This window comes from Temnothorax longispinosus, chromosome 11, assembly GCF_030848805.1.
Source record: "Temnothorax longispinosus isolate EJ_2023e chromosome 11, Tlon_JGU_v1, whole genome shotgun sequence".
Lineage (NCBI taxonomy): Eukaryota > Metazoa > Arthropoda > Insecta > Hymenoptera > Formicidae > Temnothorax > Temnothorax longispinosus.
In genome coordinates, this window is record NC_092368.1 from 2,297,640 (window position 1) to 2,318,246 (window position 20,607).

The 20,607-nt window shown below is 41.1% G+C and overlaps 1 protein-coding gene across 6 annotated transcripts in view; it reads right to left on the bottom strand.

Annotated features, from left to right (window-relative positions):
- The window catches only part of LOC139821302 (uncharacterized), a 64,503-nt gene that overhangs the window by 25,696 nt on the left and 18,200 nt on the right, over window positions 1–20,607 (bottom strand). For 2 of the 6 annotated variants that reach the window (XM_071792254.1, XM_071792257.1), the window contains exons 2-4: window positions 14,152–14,221; window positions 9,506–9,921; window positions 4,073–4,213 (exon numbers count right to left, since the gene is read on the bottom strand). In XM_071792254.1, the coding sequence (XP_071648355.1) occupies window positions 4,073–4,213; window positions 9,506–9,903 (539 nt within the window). In that variant the 5' untranslated portion in view covers window positions 9,904–9,921; window positions 14,152–14,221. Of the gene's footprint in view, window positions 1–4,072; window positions 4,214–9,505; window positions 9,922–11,569; window positions 11,712–12,061; window positions 12,081–14,147; window positions 14,222–20,607 lie in introns of those variants that run through there. The other 4 variants (XM_071792260.1, XM_071792255.1, XM_071792261.1 and 1 more) reach the window with 4 other exon arrangements.

The window sequence follows — 20,607 nt, forward strand, 5'->3', positions numbered from 1 at the left end:
GGTCGAAGGGCGCCGAGGAACGCCACCTCGTTATTACCTGGATGTCGCACGCGCGCACTACTAATCCAGAGGCTGGACGATCGATCTCTCTTTCTCTCTCTCTTTCTCGACGCTCCTCCCGAGAAGGGCCAAACCTCGGCGTCGCCGCAGGTAAATTCGACCGACTACGCGACTTCGTGCACGTCGAGAGAGGGTCACGGGTGTACTGAAACACTCGTCTCGCCTGCCTGCCTCTCGCGCTCCTCTCTCGCTTATCCTGGCTGAATAATCGGCAGCAGGGAAAGAGGGACGGCCGAGAGGGGTGGGAGAGAAAGCGAGAGCACACAGACACGCGTACACGCACGTCTGCGACGACGAACGTGCGCCAAGGAGGAGACCGGGTGGGACGCGCGAGAGGGTCTTACCCCGGTGAGAGAGGTATAGGAAGAAAAGAAAGCGCGGGCGGCGAACTGCGCTCGCGGCGCCGGATGTGTGCGTGCCACTAACACGAGGAAAACGGTCTCCCGGAGTCGCCGAACGGCGCGGCGCGGTGCGGTGCGGAACGCCGGCCACGCAGGCGCCTCTCTCCGTTCCCTTCACGCGACTCCGACTGTGGTACGCGAAACCCCGGGTGGGTGCCGGCATCTGTCGTCATGCCGACGAGATCCTTCGCGTTCGAATCGATCTTGCGAATCGCAGGTGTTTCACCCGACGACACACGCGATACGTAATGTCTCGATCAATCTTTGAAAAAAAGAACAAAAATGTGTTCCGACAGGCGCAGAGACGTCTACTCTAAAAGGTGCGGAAGAAGAATTCAGAAAGAACCCATTCCGAATGGAAAAAAGAAAGAAAATGAAAGAATAATGCTACGGTCCAAGAAAGACATATATATATTTTTTTTTTAGAAAAAAAGACCTTTTCTTAATCTGTATACGTTACTCGTATAAAAACAAATGTCCCGACTGACTGGCTGACTCATCAAGGCCCAGCCCAAACTCTTAAACCTAGAAACATGAAATTCGGGGAGTATATTCCTTCCGTGACATAAACACCTACCAAGAAGGGATTTTTAGAAGTTCAACCCTAACGAGGTGAAAAGGGGTAAAATGTGTTTTCACGGATTTCTCAATATCTCTTGGGCCCAATGAAATATCGAGTTGGTTTAAAGTAGTTACATACCGTAGCGAAGCACGGGTATCAAGCTATATAGTGATTTAATAAAAACAAATAGATAAGCCATCTTCGGTTGGTTCATCGTAGCCTAATATTTGTGTAAGTTTTTATACTTATCACTTGTAAGAATCAATTATCGGTCAAAGTTTCATTTATTATTAAATGTAAAAATGTTCTGTCTATCTCTTTAACTGTCCTGATGGTAATCATTAGTAATCGTCACAATTTTTGAAAAATTTATAAGAAATAAATCTAATACAAAATTATGAATAATATAAATAGTTAGATAACAAGTAAAAAGAATACTATTCAACATATACATCACTAAAATTTTACTAGTAAATATGCTTCTTTACGATAACGTAAACTACATATACATATAATGATTTTTGCGAGCACGCAATAACGGTGGAATTCAAAGGGTTTTATTACTAAACTTGAACCCAACGGATAACGCATATCGGCAAACATTATGCGTGGGGGAGAACTAAGGGCAAAAGCACGTTCGCTGCATTATTCAGCGGCGAGATACTCACCGCGCGGGCTGTACGGTTCGCGTTGCCAACGGGGTCTCTCGGTACGTTTGAATATGAGAATCACGCGCGTGATTACAAAACCCTCGGCACACGTAACCACGCGCGAATAAAGAAACGCGATGATGTCATCGGCGCGAGAGCGAATCCGTTAAAAAAGCTAGCTACGCCGTACACGTTCTGACTTTGCACTTTTCGTACTTTGCCGGAAAGTGGTGGACTCGCGATCGCGCTATCGTAATCGACACAACTGGAATCATCAAACGACCGCGGTTTATTATCGAGCCATCTTTCTCAAGACGCCTCATCACCTCGTAATCTTATCGCCACGTAATATCGACACACAACGCGATAACCGTCGGAGCCGCGAAATGCGCGAATACGCGAATTTCGTTGTCAAATTGCCTACCGATAAACGTTTTTTCATCATCGCGCGCGACAGCGTAATGATTAAAATGTCCTACACTGTTAAATATTAAAAGGATAAAATTTATACCAATACCTCGAGTTAAATAACATTTTGTTATTTTTCAATACCATGTGTGTCGAAATTTATCATTTTAACACAAAACAGTATAATTTTAACTCCATGTTTGTTTAGTTAAATTAACGACATAGTAGGAGCAGAGGCGACTTATAGAAATGGTTAAGAATGACTCAAAATTAGTATAACTTGACTCTACAAATTTAGCAGTGTAAGAGACACGTCTCTGATTCTCGCTACCTAACATCTTTGCAAAAAACATCTTTATTTACAATTAAGATATATTTCCTTTTTAAATTCAGCGAGATAAGTTTTACCGAAGTTTGATTTTATATGGTAAATCATTAAGCATTCAAACGTTTAATCTCTCGTTACTTGTGTCGCGGCGAACACGAGCATTCATGCGTGTCTCATATGCTTGAGCCGTAACGGGAGACATCGCGGATCTCTCTGGAATTTATCGCGCAAAGAAGGAGCGCCTCAGCATAATGAGACGGTCAAAGTCATCCCCGCGCATGTATTATACGTACAATACTATTACATTCCTGAGAGATAACGTGTCGCGCATCTTGGAAGTTACCTTCCGCCCACGCATATCTCTACTAATGGCCGGCTACTTATCGCGTTTGATCCGGTTAAACGACGGTGCTCGCGCGCCAGGAATATCTAATAGCATCTCCGTCACTGTACGTTCCCGATCGGAAATGAGATGCCTATGAGTTACGGTCGCGACATAAATACAATCGCAAGGTGCCTTCGAAAGTCTTTGCGAAAAATATGAGCAAAACTAGCGCAAAAGAAAAAAAAACGCGAAGTTCGATGGATCTATAGCAAGAATTTGATTTAGCGAGATCTGCACTCGGATCTAATACGACTTGAGTGAATATGCATCTAGAACTGTTTGAGGCGAATTCTTAAATTCTTAGGATTAGAACTTGCGAGATGCAAATTTAACGCTACCTTTTGTGAAATATTAACAAATCACGCTCTCCTATCGTCTTAACGAGAAGAAATAAAATGTGTGACGTTCCTTTTGCGCAGAAAATTTTGGTTAAGCCGAATTCATTGCGAAACGCACATCTTGCGTCAGTCGTCGCAGACCCCTGACTCTCGGTATCGTGTTACATTTAATGATGAACATCTGACGCGTCGGGGGAGCGAAAACGTAGCCCATTGCATGGATGGGAGGTGGATTTTACGCAGCGGCGGCGAAGATTTCGCGCCACGTTTCAACCTGACGAGTCGATTCGATATTTACAGATTCGATTTCCGAGCGATCTGGCATTACTCCTAGATGCATGCGCGCACGTAGAAACGAACGTTATTTCGGTGCCGGGTGCGCCGGTTGACGTCACGCACGTGTGTGGGTGATAGCTTTCAGGATGCGATTTGCCGCGATAATCGGCTTACGCGACCGAAACTCTGAGGTGCTAATTTACGAGTTGTTGCCAAAGTTACTATTGCTCTCGGAAAAACAAGCTAATGTGTGCGTCATTCAATGTACGTATTCACGTGGCGTGGTATCTCGATCTCTCGTCTATTTACCGTCTATTACGATCTATCAAAGTTAAAGTATCAAAAGTTAAGTTCGTCGCATGACTAAACTTGTAATATGGCACAACATATGCTTCTTATATTAAAAATATATATTTTGTTTAAAAAAAATATTGAACATAGTACAAATGTTTGACACGCGTTTCCTCCTAAGAAAAATCAAGCGAAATTGGGATTTTCGATGTTCGTAAAGTTAAATACGCTCGTTGTTAATTTTCCGAATTTAGTAATTCGAACGACGCATCAATTAAAAGCAAGATGAGATTTGATGTTAAAATACAGACGAAATTAAAATAGAGGGACGAAAATCCATCGAGAGATAATGATCTGCGAGATTACGACTTACTCAGTATCAGGCACAGGTATCATAGGAGGAGGTAGGCGGCCGTTGTGGTCCAGAAAGTGATTGATCTCAGGTTCCTCTTGCACTGGGGTCTCGTACACGAGGGTTTCCACCATCGATCCTTTGCTCGAGCCGAAAGATACCCTAAACAATAATCATTCTTGATGAAACGACAAATACGTAGATAACTAAACAAGTCTATCGATAAATTTATAATTAAATCATTATGGAATTGTATAGAATGAGATTAGACAAGAATAATCTTATCCATATTTTGAGTAAATGTCGTTATAGCTATAAACGATTTCTTCATTCATCTGGACATTTTATAATCCGCACACGATCGAAACGGGATCAGATAACGTCTAACAGTGCACGTCTAGTAATGCACGAAAAATACTCGTCGTAAACCTCAGTTTTCCATCGCGTGACCGCAACCGACGACCGCAAAAGCGATATCAAAATCCAAATCTCGCGATCGCCATCGGCGCGGCGGCGTCGGATTACGATCGCGCGCGTGATCGAGATCGACGCGCATATAAATAAGTGTGCCGTACACAGTTATTTATTGCTCTCCCCGGAAGCGGCTCCGCCGAAAAAGAACCAGAAGAAATTCCCGACGGATTTGTCCGGCAGACACAGTCACCATCCACGAGAGTTGCATTTCGTATATTTATATAAGAAAGAATTTCGAATAACTTTACACATAAATTACTTAACTAATTTTATCAAATTTATAAATCAAGATAACAAAGAATATAATAGATATAAACTTTGGAAATAAATAAATAGTTATAAATAAATTCAATTTATTTGTTTGTAAAATAACGTGAGAGAAATATTGATATTTAAATAATTTTTTCATCTCAAAAAGCTATAAAGCTATTCACAAAAGTATCCCCTGAAATAGATCGTCAAACTTTGGGGAAGCGTATCCTACTCGCTTTGAGACTTGAAAAAAGAGGCAGTCGTAGATCCGCAAACACATACTTCTTCATAAATCATAAATATTCTTAGGCCGGTATTCATAGTCAGACCTTATATTTAAGACCGTCTTAAGTACAATCTTAAGATGTTATGGACCAATCACAGAGCCGTATTAGCATCTTAAGACATTACTTAAGACGGTCTTGAAATAAGATCCGACTATGAATACCGGCCTATTGTTAGTGCAGAGAAGAAGTTTTGCAAAACTTGTCGAATTTTGATCTTAATATTAACACCAATTTCTTAAATCAGAAGTGACTTCTTCCTACATTCTTTCGGAGCGTTGTATGCTTCAGGAAAAATTATGTCGCGAAATGCGAATGCATTTAGAATATTCGCGTATAGCATTAAATCGTGCCAATATTTTCGCGGGAGGATACAGAATAGAATCGAGCATTCGCCACTAATAAGACAGAAAACGGCATTAGCGGATCACTGACGCAAACCGGTTTTCGCGCAGCGTCGCCATAAAGATGAACCAGGCTAGCAAGGACGAACGATTGCGACCGAGTATTTGAAACGAATATACGAACGAGCGTGACGAATTCTTCTTTGCCATGCCGAGAAAAGCCGGATTTTGTCGATATACATTTAGACTCGCATTTGTACTCGTCGAAGCAAATTCGTTCGTTCGTGATCGTTCGTGCTCTTCACTCAATCCGAATCCGGTTTTAACGCGCTCGTGCGCGCAGCTTATTACTCATCGCTGCAACAGAGTTAATCCCGCAGCCGGATAAATCTTCCGACGCGGTTCGCCGCGCACGCCGAGGAATCAATTAAGTCACCATGTCGAGGGATCGATAAGTCGTGCCGACCGATTTATCCGGGAGATTGCTTTCTTTCTCTGCTGACCGGACGTGATATCGCGGCATTAAGCCTGCTCTCTTCGATTATACTCTCTAGACATTCCTTCTCTCTCTCTCTTTCCTCTTTTTTCCTGTTTCTCTTCCGTAATTATATATAGACATCATTTTACACGATGGTTTTATACGGAGAATGTTAACAAGTACAGTCGATTAAAACTTGATAGAACTGTTACGAGCTGCTACGAGCTGTTACAAGCTACAACATGGGACGCCGGTTCTAGTCTGTGCTAAAATGGATTGCAGTAAGGTGCTGCCACGAGTGGCTGTGTCTCCCAACCAGAATATGTCAAAGTCATATGGGTGCCGAGACGACAGAGCCTACAGTAGGTCTGCGTGTTTATCTGTACTTAGAATTAATCGATATATGCCACAAACAAGTGTACAACAAACGTAATGTTAGATTGTTTGGATATAATACGCGAAGTAGATAAGGAGAGAGATAAAATTTCACATTGTCTTCATTCATAAAAGCTTTTAGCACCAAGTGTTTTATCAAATTAAAAACACGAGAGCCACACATTGTTTTAAAGGTTTCTCGACCTAATATCTGAAAAGATATTACGTAAGAATATAGTTTTCATGGTTAACAAAATGACAGCTTATTATTTTACAAAGATAACGTTCTCTCGTTTCGCACTTTTACTTTATTTCACTTCATAATTTTTTTACGTTTTAGTAACATTAAATTACTTAATCAAGGAAAAAAATTACGGTGGATAATAAAAATTATCTAATTAAACATAAATTTCATTCGTGATTAAATTTAAACTCATTCGAACGAACACCATGCGGAGTTAGATATTATTATAAGTGTATTATCGCAATCTTTTTGAGAAAGAGATCCGGTATGACACCTGGTTTAGATTGAGGGTTTGGGGTGGGTCGGGGTCGAGGTCGCCCGGTTGGCAGCCTCCCATCGATCAGGTTCCGATTTAACCTCCGAATTCGCTTTGATCCATGAAGGCCGTAAGAACGGAAGTATCGTCCCTTCTTTCGTAAAGACAACATCTCTTATATTTGCCGCTTTATTTTCTTAAGCATCGATCTACTTCTAACGTCCTAAGGCAATATTTCTCAACCTTTGTTTCACAGTATACGTATTTATATGTACAGCGATATTCTATTTAATGCTAACTCGAACATCCTCTTTGAGAGATCCAACGTTGCATTTAAGATTCTATAAATAATTAAAATAATAAAATATTACATTTGAAATTAATTGAAGATTAAAACTCGACTTCATAGAGAAAAGCACGCATTTCGGATTAATTAAAGTTTTTTCAAGGATAGCACGACTCGTAATTAATTCAGAACTTCGTAAACGAACGAAACCGTAACGATACCATAAGACACATCATAAGTATAAAAAAAATTTTTTTTACTTGTTTATTTTTGCTCGATCGCAGAAGAATTGCTGCATCGGACTGTGATAATTTTACTCTCACGGCTTGTGAAGTATCGAACGCAGCGAGCCGCGGCGGTAGTCGATTAGCGAGGGGTATAGTCTGGGCTCGGTTGGAATCGATTATGGAATCCCACGGTTCTTGTTTGCAATAGAAAACGCATTCATTTCAATCTCTTCGTGCTTTGACATAACTGCATTTTATTAAGTATTATTATTTAATGTTGTCACGGATTATAGCTACGCATATGGATTCTAATATTAAAATATTTAATCTCTATGATATGTACAGCATGCTCGTTAAAATGTGAGAATTGACAATGTGTTTCTTAGCAAATTGTCAGTATTTTTTTTTACAAAACAATGGTTTTTATCTCTCACAACGTTTTTCTTTCTAATATCAATTATCTCAATAATTAAGCTCCAAATTAAAATAAAATCGCATGTTACTGACAAGAATGGGAAAATTAGATATTAAAAAACGTCAAATCGGAAATAAATGTTACGAATGTCCTCTAAGAATAATAAAAAATACGATTATTTGAAAGAATTAGGCAAGAAGAATTTAGATGCACGTGCAAATGCATCTATCTGCTGATACATTTGCAAAAATAGACGCTAAATACGCAACAGTATTTTCTAAGTACGCAACAGCGTTTTGGCAACGGATCAGGTCATACAGTTCCTTTCTAGAGTGATTCAAGTCTAGCGCGCGCGCTGCCAGCATTATTACGAAGTCAACCTAAATAAACGCTCTTCCTCGAAAACGCATCAACCGTTGTTGGTGTTTATCTGCGTGTTAACGTATTCCATATCACGCAATTAAGAAAATGCTTGAAAAGTATTGAATAAAATTGATCTCATTGTTACAAAATAGAACACGATTTCTTAATTTTCTCACATAAGTATACAAGAACGCGAGGGTAATTAAAACGGCGACACTATGGAATTATTAGAGACGCAGTGATCACAACTGTGACCATGAAATGATCGAATTCGCGATATTTTTAAATGCGCTAAATAGACTCGCGCGGTAAGTAGAGCCGAGTAATTAGCACAGTGGCGATAAGGCTACGTGTCTTGAATTCTCATTCTTATTGACATAACGAGAAACTGCAAAAACTGCACTTTTGTGTGTAACAGCTTCGCAAGGTTGTTATTTCATTAGAACCGTTTAGCTCCCATAAATCAGTTCCGAATATTATTTTAGTCATACAGCTTAGTAAAGACTTAGATCACGTACGGCGTCATAAATGCCTTCCCACTTGAAGATAACTGCGTCCGAGTTAAATAACAGATAGCATATTATTAGCTATTATTTGACTTGGACGCGGTTATTTTCAGGTAAGAAGGCATTTGTAACGATGTGTGTATATACAACGTGAAATGTTCGTGAAATGTTAAAAAAAAAAACATCGATCGAGTCTCTTCCTACTTCGCGTTACTTCACGGCGGTTTCATACCTCTCTCGCTATCTCGTGTGTCTCTTGTCAAGATTATTAAGTGCACTCAGGAGACGATCCCGGTACGTCTCGTCCGAGCGAGAGAGGCTCCGCTCGATGCATTACGACGCCGACGCCCCGTCGAAGTCTCGGCGAGGCTGACCCTGACCTATCCCACGTGCAACTGCCGTAAAAGTCTCGTACGGGAAAGTCAACCTATAGACCCGATACATAGTGACGTTCTCTCTCCTTCCTTTCGCGAAAGAGAGGCGTTTTACCATCATGTAAAACCCGATGAACTCGTGCGCGCGCTTGTATATTCGCGGGGCGGGTAATTGCGGGTTTTCGACGGCGAGGACGAGCTGCGTTCATCGAGAACCTGCTTCGAGAAAGAGACAAAGAGAAAGAGAAAAGGAGGACGCGTGCGCGATTTAATCTCAACATTTCCTCCGAAGGAAACGAAAACAATGCTTCGGTTTTGAAGACTCGTGATTTTATCTCGCGATTAGAGCTGAATATAATATTAATTCTCGATAACATCTTCGATAAAATCTTAGCATCTTAAATACAACAAATGCGAGTATCATTGAATTCTGCCAAGATTCCGAGTCGTTGAGATTATTAAAAAAAAAATGGTTTATTTTGTAAAGCACGCGAGATTTAGACTAGCAACCTCTCGTTTACGGTGTCCTGAATAATATAAAATAAAAATCGTTCTTTTGATAAGATCTCCACCTACCTCTTCAGACTAGCGTGCTTCGCGCCGTTCAGAATCTTGTTCTTGCGTTCGCTGCCGGCGGTGCTGGCCACGCTGTCGATGCTGTAGAGGCTGTCGTCCTTAGTAACCCTGTTGGCGTTGTGCAGGGTCGATTTCCTCGTAGTAGTCGTCCCGTTGTGCTTCGGGCTCTCGAGGGTCGGTCGAGGAGAGCCGTGCCGGGCGACGGGATCGCCGCCGGCCGGATCCTCAATTCTGGTGGAGACGATCATCGCTCTAGTCGCGTCCGCGCACTTTCTCGGCGACGTGGTCACCACGGCGGTGCTCTTCTGCAGCTTGCCGGTCGCGCGATAATTGTTCTGTTGGCTGCTGGGCTCGCCGGGCGGTGGCTTGTCCTCCGTCGGCAGCATGTACGACAACATCGTCCCTTTTTCCTTCACCTGCAGGGCACACGGGAAGCAAACACGTAGGCGGAAATTCAGTACGAGATCGCCGTGGAAGATCGCCCGCGGGAGTCATTAACCGGGTAGGCGCGACGACGGTGAGAAAAATACGAAGCGACACAAAAGAGATCAATCGAGGGTCGTCGGAAGCGGATAGAAAAAGTATACCGTTCACGGTAATAAGAGCATGACGGCAAGCCGGTTGATTAATGCTCCGAGAGACGTAGTTAGACCAGTTACAAGTTAACAACATACCGTTCGAAACAATTAGGAAAGATTCGGATAATTCTAAATCGAATGCCAGCGGTTAGAAACAGGTAAAATAGCATTTAAACGAACGTATCTATTCATTTAAGATCAAGCTTTTAGAGATGCTAAGAGAAACTTTTGAAATTTAAAATATTTCTAAATGTCATAGTTTTCTGAAGAAACAATCGTATAATCGTTTTGAGCAGTACATATAATAATCTTGAGGATTTATTTCACGAAACATTAATCCTTACTTGAAAAAGACATGAACAATATAGGAAGAGCTATCGGTGCATCAAGAACTTCAAGTTGTACCATTGAAAAAAATACAGGATTAAAGTTATTAAAATTATTACAAATCTGCAGTTAGATACACATTAATTTTCACACCTCGATAATCTGACAAATCGTAAAAATGTCACAGAAGAAATTTAATCAAATATCAAGTTGAATTATCGGGAGATTGGTTCCATTGAGACGAGAGAAGGCGGAACAATAGCGAGCATTGTTCCTGGAGTATTAAAAGGGTTAAGCCGAGTAAGCGGTTCGATATCTTTGTGACGGTCGAGCGATTATACGAAATCACGCGTGTCGCGGCGCCTATAGTTCGCGTATATAGTGGAGAGGGTTATTATTAGCGTGATAAGTCAACCGTCTCCTGTCAAACCGGTATGTCTCCGTCCGCATCGCGAAAACGTCTTTCCCGGACGAGCGTCATCGTTATCGTCATCGTTAACTGTATTGGATCCATCCGCCGCGCAACGTTACGCAAACAGCCGCGGATCAATCGGAACGAGAGAGAGCGGGCGCGAAGGAAACGATCCGCTTTAAATGCGTTTACATATAGCCACTGACTGACATAGACCTGACATCGCACTTCCTATCTTTAGGCGCCGCCGCGTCTTCGACAATAAAGTCTGCGATATCGGATATAGAAGAAAGCATTGGAAAGAATGTCGATTTGGCTGGATTTGAATGTTTAACGACATCGCTGAGATAAATAAAAATTCTGACGCATGAAAAGAGTGTAATTGAGAAAGGCATTATAGTCGCGAAGTCAATTAAATTAGAAGAAACAGTGGACTTTGATGTAGATGGAGTGCTCAATAAGATTGTGAGAGGATAATATACATCCAAAGATTTGCAACACTAAATACAATAATCAATCAAAAATGCTGAGAAAGTACTCTTCTTCTGCATAAAGCAATTAAAACTAATTAACGTAGAACTGATCCACAAGTAAACGTAAATTCGCAAACGTACACGAGATAAAACCGTGGAAATCTAAAATATCGCCGTCTAAGAATTCGTGCACAAAAATTTGAAAACAAAAAGAAGGGAAAGAAATTCGCTCCACTGGTTTCCGCGTCTCATACGGATATCGGGATCGACTCACCGGTGCGAAAGCTCACGCGACGTTTATCGCTCACCCACGAAAGCTTTGCGTTTATCGGCGATCGTCTCTCTCTCTTTCTCAAGCCGCTTAAGCTCAGTCTCAGTTTACGGTCAGACGCACCCACCGCTGTTCGTTTCTCACGCGCGCAATTTCGCACGTTGGCTCGTTAACTTGTGTATGCGCGTTTGCCGCAAACTCGGGTCTCGCGACTGCTACCGCGACTCCGAGCTTCGCTAACACGCTCACTTGCTCGCGCCGACGCCTGCGCGCTCAAACAAAGTCACATTCGCGTCGCGCGATTCCGCTTTACGACCGCATCTTGATCACTAAAATGATTGCACGGCATTGATGGATTATAGAAATTTTTTAGATTACTTTAGTGCATTAATTTCTGCCGAAAAAGTACACGTTATTTCCACTGAAACGTGGAAACCACCCTCGACAATTTTTAAACAGTGACTCGTAACGCCGAAATTTCTGTGTCAGTGTTACCTCCAACGCGATTACGAATACTGTTACTTTCGGTGCAGCAGCGAGTAACTTCCACGGAGGATAGCGAGGAGAGAAAAGGAACGTTCGCCAGCGGAACGCCGAATCGCGACTGAGCGCGACGCAAAAGCGAGGCAAAGGTTACAAGACAGACGGCCGACTATAGCTATACCTACTCTACTCCGCTCTAGTCGCCCGCTCTGCTCTCCGTTCTGCCGCTTCTAGACGCCGCTCTATGCCGCCGCCGCTGTGGCTCTTACATCAATTCGGATCTCGTATCGTCCTCCCGAGACGCATGCATCTTGCACCGTGCACCGGCCTACCTGCTGCACGTTTTTCCTAACCCGATGTGAATTCGGATTCCTACCTGCTGCTTGAAATAGTGACTTTCTACCTGCAGGACTCGCGACTGGTCGTTAATGTTGCATCGAAAGGCAGGAGATCGTTCAGGCCGCGAGTTTTTATAACTGTGCGCGGAAGTGGGTCGTTTCTGTAAAAAGCGGTAAATTGGGAATTGACATGGTCGCCGGGTAACAATCGCAAGTCAACCTGTGGATCATTCTTGTACGTTTCTAATAGTAATTGCTTTCTCCAGAAGAGTAAGTACTTTCTCCATATTTTATTGACACACGCACTAAGCACCAAAATTCTTTTACTTAATGTCTTTCTAATGAAAAAATCTGAGATGTACATTGAATTATTTATCAAATTTATTTTCCTTAGATATGTATATAAAAGAGAGATACAGACAGAAGATTAATATTTATCTGATAGTTTCTTCGTATCTCTATTCCCGAGGCTAAACCTGGCAGAAGAGTATACTTATGATCATTGCAGAGAGGAGAAAATGTTCCACCGAATCGATAAGATTGCAGCTTACAAGCTACGATTCAAGATCGAATCGGCGAGATGTATCAGTGGAATCTGTAAATCTCGCGTATCTTATCTTTTATTAATAAAGAACGTAATCGAATTTATTCTTCATTTATTACTAAAATTGAATTTCAATATTAAAAATTAACCATTTTCTGTCATTCTGATTACACGACAGTTATCTATAAATACATAGAAAAAAAAAAGTGTCAAATCAAAACTTATATATTCGCAACGCTCGCAACAATCTATAATCTTCTTATAAGAATTTCAACTTTTTTTCTTGGTTGAACTATATAAATGACTTCGTTCAAGCAAGTTTTCTTTGTTTAATACAACATACAATCTCATTTCAAGATTATAGATTGTTTCTGTGTAAAAAGATATTCATTTATAATGATAAATAAATTAGATAAATAATTCTCTGTGCGTGTCCATCTCTCGTATAATCATAAGTATTCTTTTAAACGATTTCTTAGTGATGTGGAATTGAGACGTGCCTGTTCCGTGATAGCCTGTACGCGGAAGAGAATATAATTTAAGATACACCCTCTAATCTCGCCGATTTGCGACATTACTCAAAGTATTCTGCGGAACCGAAACGGTCGATCGCTTCGCGCGTGCAGCTAAACTGCAAGGTGCAAACGCGCATTCGTCGTGGCAGCCGTGGCGACCGTGGTAGCCATTCAACCTGCTCCTTTCCCATGCGAACCCCCGCCTGGTTTAAAGAGCCCCGAAGTGCCCTTCCGTGCGTGAAGAATTTCACGGCTGAATCGGCTCCTGTGTCCGCTCCCGTTACGCGACTTTGCGAACACCGGAACGAACTCGGTTTTCCTTTGGCGAATCACGGTCACGGATATTTCGAGTCCGCACTCGTCTGCGACTGTTTCCAAGGCAGACTCGCAGCCAGTTGACCCTTTAACCGACTTTGCCCGTTCTATCTTTTATAATGCTAAATCGATCTTCCAATCGCGTATCTAGCAATTTGCGAAACTTATCAAGGTGTGAAAATTAATTAAAATTCTCTCAGAGCAATTTATATACCTATATACCTTATTTCTCATTCCGTAAATAAGATACATTTTCCCGTATCGTCAAATAGATTGTGATATTTTCAGTTTTAACAATTTTTGCATCGACATAATAGAAAATTTAGATCTTAAGGGGATCGATTTTTATCGCAGACAAAATACGAAAGAATGCAAACTGGACGTACTCACGTTCGCGCCAAGATGTACTCGAGGCAAGGATGTCCGAAATGTCCTCTTGATAGAGTAGCATCGGAACTACCTGAAAAACATTTGTAGTCGATCAGTATAAATATTAAAAATAAAATATTAAATTGTATGTAAAACTATTTCTAAGTGTATAATGCATTGCTTTACTTATCCCTTTCCTATCGTTATATATAAATGCCATTATAAAAAGTTTTACTTTACAATCTTCGAGATAAGTCTAATTTCAAGACTATTTCGAGGATTGATTAAAGTGATATCTTAAAGATAAACTTGTATTATACTATACTATAACCACTGGATCGTTAGTCCATGAATACTGTCTACAGTTTAAGACTGAAAGAACTTCTAGGTATCGTCCTAAGAACGACGAAGTATTCGCTAAACAGTCTATTACTTGAGAATGAAGAGGACGCATTTACGACGGGGTTTTTTCCCTCTCAAACCGGGGGAAAAGCGAAGGGAAACAAGGAGAAGAAACGATCTCGTCTCTCGCTTGAATGGCCACCTGTTTTCGCGGACAGGTGACATCACGCACACGCGGGCGTGAGAACCCGAGGACGCACGAGCTGAGGGCAATGACTTCTGGAACACCGACGCGCGCCGAGAAATGAATAACGATACTCTCTCTGAAGAAGAGATTTGCGTTGCCGGGGGAAAACTGGCTGCCACGATTCCACGAAGCAAGTGCGGAAGCTGTCTCAACGGCCGGCAGCCGAGTGGAATAGTTTGAATGCCTTTTCGAGCCATTATATATCTCTGATATAATTACGTAGAAATATATATATATATATAAGATTCGCGTGCGAGACGAGAATCAGCTTTGATATCGCACACGCGGTAAGCGCAATAAGTCGATAAGAGCGGCTTCTATAGTAAAGACTCCAGCTGACTCCAGCGAGCCGATATCTCTAAAGACTGCACGCGTGATAAGAAAGCCATACGGGCCGGCCGCGTGCGGGGTTCTTTCAAACCCCGTGGTGGTGCATTAAGAGTCCGGCTTATCCGCTCGATTACTCCGCGTCGGGCAACCGTTGCGCGATAACTCCACTGCGCTTATCATCTGCGTGAGTCACCTTACCTTGCGCCTCGCCAAGGTCGTGCGAAGGCGAACGCGCGGCCGCAACCACGTTTTTTATTTACACGACAAATGACCACCGGCTACCGTCCCGAGTTTCTGATAAAAGAGAGAGCAGGAAACTCGAGGATTCTCGACGATTCATTCTCGATGCTATCGAGATTTTCACGAACACCATCAACGAATGTATAATCAAGATTGAGACGGTTTTTATTTCATACAGACAATCTCTACACAGAGAGAATTTTTCGTTATTTTTTACCGTTAAATTCACCACAAACTTGGAACAACTTGCAACTGGCAACCAAGAAATTTTTGAAATATACCTACAAAAGACATTATACAAACAACGTACTAATAAAAACTACCAACCAGATTGGTAATTTTTGAAAAATTATTGTAATTTTACTGTATATTTTAGTAAAATTAATCAAACATATTTTATATTTTATTGTAATAGATATTAATATTTTTTATTATGGTAGATATTAATCAGAATAGCTCGCATAAAACTCTTCGTAATACATGTTGTGCCATAACTACCATGATTTTCAGATTAAATTCTAAGAGAAAATTCTTTTTGATAACTATAGATTTGTTATTAAATACGAAAGTAGAATGATTATCAAAATGTTACGCTGACCCAATTTTGGGTTCATCCATTTCATGTGTTTCGGAGACGAAAGGTTAAACACGACGGCGAATTATGCATAACGATGGCCGCCGGTTCCGTCGCGATTACGGAGCAATGATGCAATGCGCTTGAGTGCACCGGGGCGCTAAATTGATAAATTTGCATGCCCCCGCCGTTGCGTTCGCATGCAGCGTGCGGCGTATCCCCGTGCTGCACACGACTGAAACGGGCTTCGTCTCGAGAGCGGAATAAACCTCGCCGTTCACATAATGCAGACGAAGCGCAGGCGGCCCGCGATAAATCTGCCCTTGCGAATATCCGAAATGTCAGTACAATCGAGCACGTAAAACGGATGCATAATGCAGCGCGTCAGTCGAGATGAATTAAGACGAATTAATTCTGAGAGAATTTTCTTAAGAAATTTTCTCAAGAAGGTGTTTTTCAAAAATAATTCTTTATACATTTGATCTGTGCAAAAAAATGGCTAGTAAAAGCAAAAGCAAAGTTTCGAACTAAAGCAGCGGAAAATTTAAAAAGACGTCGCCTTGAAATCTTACCTTTGGCAAGACAGATAATTTACTTATTCGAAACTTATCCCCTCGGCATAAATTTCTTATATAGAATTTATAAATTTATAGTAAAAAGTTTATACCACGAATCTTATTAATATTTTAGACACGATGAGAGATAAACTTCGCGAGCGACAAGAGTTTACTATCGTGGGAATTTAGTGTTTTACGGTGGCAAAGTGACGCAACTTTTCAGGACGACTATAGTTACGACGAATACAAGAGGCTGTGCGCGTACAAAACGATCGGCGAATGACATCATCGACTACCATCTTGCTCGACGAGAAACGTTTACTCGAATGTTTACCGCGCCGCCCAGATGCTCGTCAGGTCATGTATTTTTATCGAGTAGAGAGAGAGAGTATCGCGAATATCACGCGATTATCGACGTAAACTTCAAGATCTTGCCAATTTCTTTAGTGCATCCTTATAATCACGCGAAACTATCCTTCGATATTATTGCTCGAGTGTCGTTGCACTCGAACGAAGACACCGCGGGACTGTTCCCGTGCTGGGTAAGTGAAATCGCTGGCGAGGGTTAAAACTCGCCGCTTCTACAACGATTATGTTTCTACTCACGAACGCGATTTCACGACACGTGCACTGCAAACGTGGGATGAGGTCATCGCGGTGACGTCAACATCTGATTGCGCGATTTCTCAACCTTTCCTTCCGTCCCCGCCCTTCGGCTGAGTCAATCGACAATCGACCAAAAAGGAAAATCAGAGAGAATTTTATCTGTGTAAAATTAAAAATTTTTCAATTTCAGGAATAAACAAAAATGTTTGAATATACGACGCCTTTGTGCGCAGATTTTTTAATCATCGCTCGTTGATCTAGATTTATCAAAGACATAAACCAAACTGTAAAATGTAAAAATCCATAAATTTTATCTATACGTGTTTCTTAGAACCCTAACTTGTCTCGATGAAATATCACTATTCTTCAGACACCTATGCACGTCGGAGCACCTATGAACGCAACTTCCGCTCGAGCGCGCGTACATATATTATATTTTCAGCCACAAAGTTGATTCACGAGTCGACCCGAGTCCAGGAATAGTCGATCAGTATAAAAGCCGTTGCGCCGCGTAGGAAGGGCCGGCTAGCCCGTTCGACTTTCATTGCCGGTCCAGTCGTCGAGAAAACTGACGTTTACTGCTATATAGGGATCTCAGAGTTAGAGAGAGCGTTGTGTTATCGACGGCCTCCGCGATTCAATTATCTTAGTATCTAATCTAATCCGCGATAATTACAACGGAGTCGTCCCGCTGTCGGTGCTCGTTAGCTCTCGCTCGCTGTCCGAGAAAATACTCGCGAAATTTCGTTATGCAAAGTAGTTTACGAGATTTGCGTTAGACGTCGGCAACGTGTGATAAATATGTAGTCGAGCTTTTCCCGATAAAAGTCAGAAAGATGTCGAAAGTTAACGAATTCTGACAAGATTCAGCTTTGCCGCAAATGGAAGATAGAAATTGGATTCTCGATTTCGTGCAACAACTTAATAATTTCACGCGGATTTTACTTAAATTTACAGAAATTTAATATAGACATATTGTAAAATATTTAACGCGTCAAATAAAGTTACGAGAGAGATGCAATTTATAAACTGTGCAAGTCATATTCGAAGGAAAGAGTCAGCGAAGCAGAAATAACGTGCATAAAAGTTGCCACCGATTAATTTCTCTCATCCAAACGGCAATCCGATTTAATTAAACCCAGTAACGTCGAGAAGAATTTTCTCACAGGTAGACTTTAATAACGTTCAGAGAGGTGAGGCGGCGTTTCTTAGGTGCATACTTAGATGATTAAGAAGTAGAACGAAATAATCCTCAATTATGTCCCGTCCGTCTGTCCTCTGCTACTTCGCTAGCTACTTCGCTCGTTCTCCGGCCGTAAATTTCCGGCACGACTCGGTAACGTTACTTTGCGACACGATTTCCGGCGGCGTGACTTCCTGCCGGAGAGTGAAGCACGGACTCCTGAGGAGCCTCCGGCTCTCGAAGATCGTAACCGGAACTCGCGCGCGCAAACGATACCGTTATTCGGCGTCTTCCTCGTCGCCGTTAATAGAGCAGAGCATCGCGCGGTGGTGCTTCGTGAAGGAGTAAGCTTTATGACGGGGCATTCGGGGACTTGCCTCATCTAGCCTCGTCAAGCGCTATTTGAAGCAATAAAACGATTAAGATAATTAGCTATTCTAAAGTGAGATTTTTTACCCACGACTTCTCATTAACTCGCTATTCGAAACTGTATATACAGATGTGTCTCGTTATTTCTCATAGATATGTTTTTAAAGAGAGAAAAAGAAAGAAAGAGAGATTCTGCTTTTATTCACACAAGCACCACTGCGCGTCGGTGGCGGAAGCTCGGAAATTGACTTTAACAACGCCGTTGTCCCGCGAATTCACATCGCAGAGTGGCGCGCCGGCGCTACACTTCTCGGATTTATAGATCCGCCGATAAAGATCACGAGCATAAATGCTCCAGTCATCTGGATCTCCCGACTGCGAGAAATGCGTGCGTCCGATATCGCATGATTCATGAATCCCGAATTTCAGAGATGCGCAAACTTTATAACGTCGCGAAATTTGTGGAGACATAATAAGATATACACATTTATAGATCTTCATATTCATGTATCCTAGTTGCACTGTGATTCTATTTGATATTAGTGCAATGGAAACAAAATAATAATAGAACAAGAATTTATCGAACACATGAGATAAGAATATAATCTAATATTCGCAAATCAAAAAACATCAATTTCTTACGCTGGACTCAAATTCTGTTGGAATTTAAAGTGAAGAAAGGTGGAGGAAGAAATGATTTATTCAGTATATTCAGATATCCTCTACTTTAGGTTTATCTTGCGGAGGACAGAAAACCGGTAGACCGATTAATTGCGATAATACAATAATCCGCTTCACTCCCAGCGGACGAGGAAGTTCATATTATACAAAAGACGAGAAGAACGTCGTAACGAGCTCTCCTTGATCCCGCATCTTCCGCATCTCTTCGGCTTCCTTCTGTCGCGAACATTAACGTAACTGTAGTATTAGCGGACCGTAATACGAGCTACTATCTCGCTCATAACTGCGTTGCCTTCAGACGACACTAAGATTACATGCATAACATGCATACAGGGTGATTCTTACTGTCACGCAAGAACTCTGCGGGAAAGCTTAAGGCTTAAATTGTCGAGAAAGAAAGAGAGAGATAGAGATTTATTCGTAGCATTCATATAAGAACTATAACAATAAAAAGTTAAAAATTAAGATTTTTATTTATCCCATGGTTTATATGCATTTATAGATTACTCATCTTGATACAAATACAATTTTTTCATCGTTTCCATCTTTTCCAATCGTTTCGCATTATTTTATGACTGTAGGTATACTATATAAGTATGCATTAAAATTTAAATTGAATTTTATTTCAATAAAATTATAACAACATAATCACGACAATAATATTTTAGTATATTTTTAGGATATTACGAAAATGTATAAAAATATAATTATTTTTAATCCTATTCGTATATCTTTTTTTATTTCCTATAATTTTTATATTAAGCATTCATAAGAAAGATAATATATAATAAATAAAATAAATAAAAATACAAGTTTTTATTTATCCTAGAGGGTTTTCATGTACATCAGAGATTAATACAAATCATCTCGATATAAATTATGCAACCTAGTTATTATTCATTTTTTATTCATATAAAATTTATCTTCTCAATATCCACGAAATTTAGTTTCGAACATTGATACTCATCATTTATCGCTATGCTTTAGCAAGTTCCGCAAATTATTTTACGACACTCTATGTATCAAATGTATCATTTTTCATTAAACATGAGACGAATTGTCGCATAATCGGCAGATATCCGATTTCACCCCTCGCTGTGGTCAGCTGCGCGGCCTGTCGGATTTTCTAAAGATTAGGATGTACGCTAAATCGAGCAGACTTAACGAGTCAACGATTAGACTACCGTATCTCGTTAATGAGAACCGGTGAAACGCGTCTTGTTAATGGCAAGGATTAACCTGGCAGGATCGTTATAAAAAGATATGCTGCCAGTAACGTTTTGAAGAGTAAGCAATTCCACTGTTTATTAATGGTCTTTGTGCAGAGTAACGCATTCCAAACGCGCTG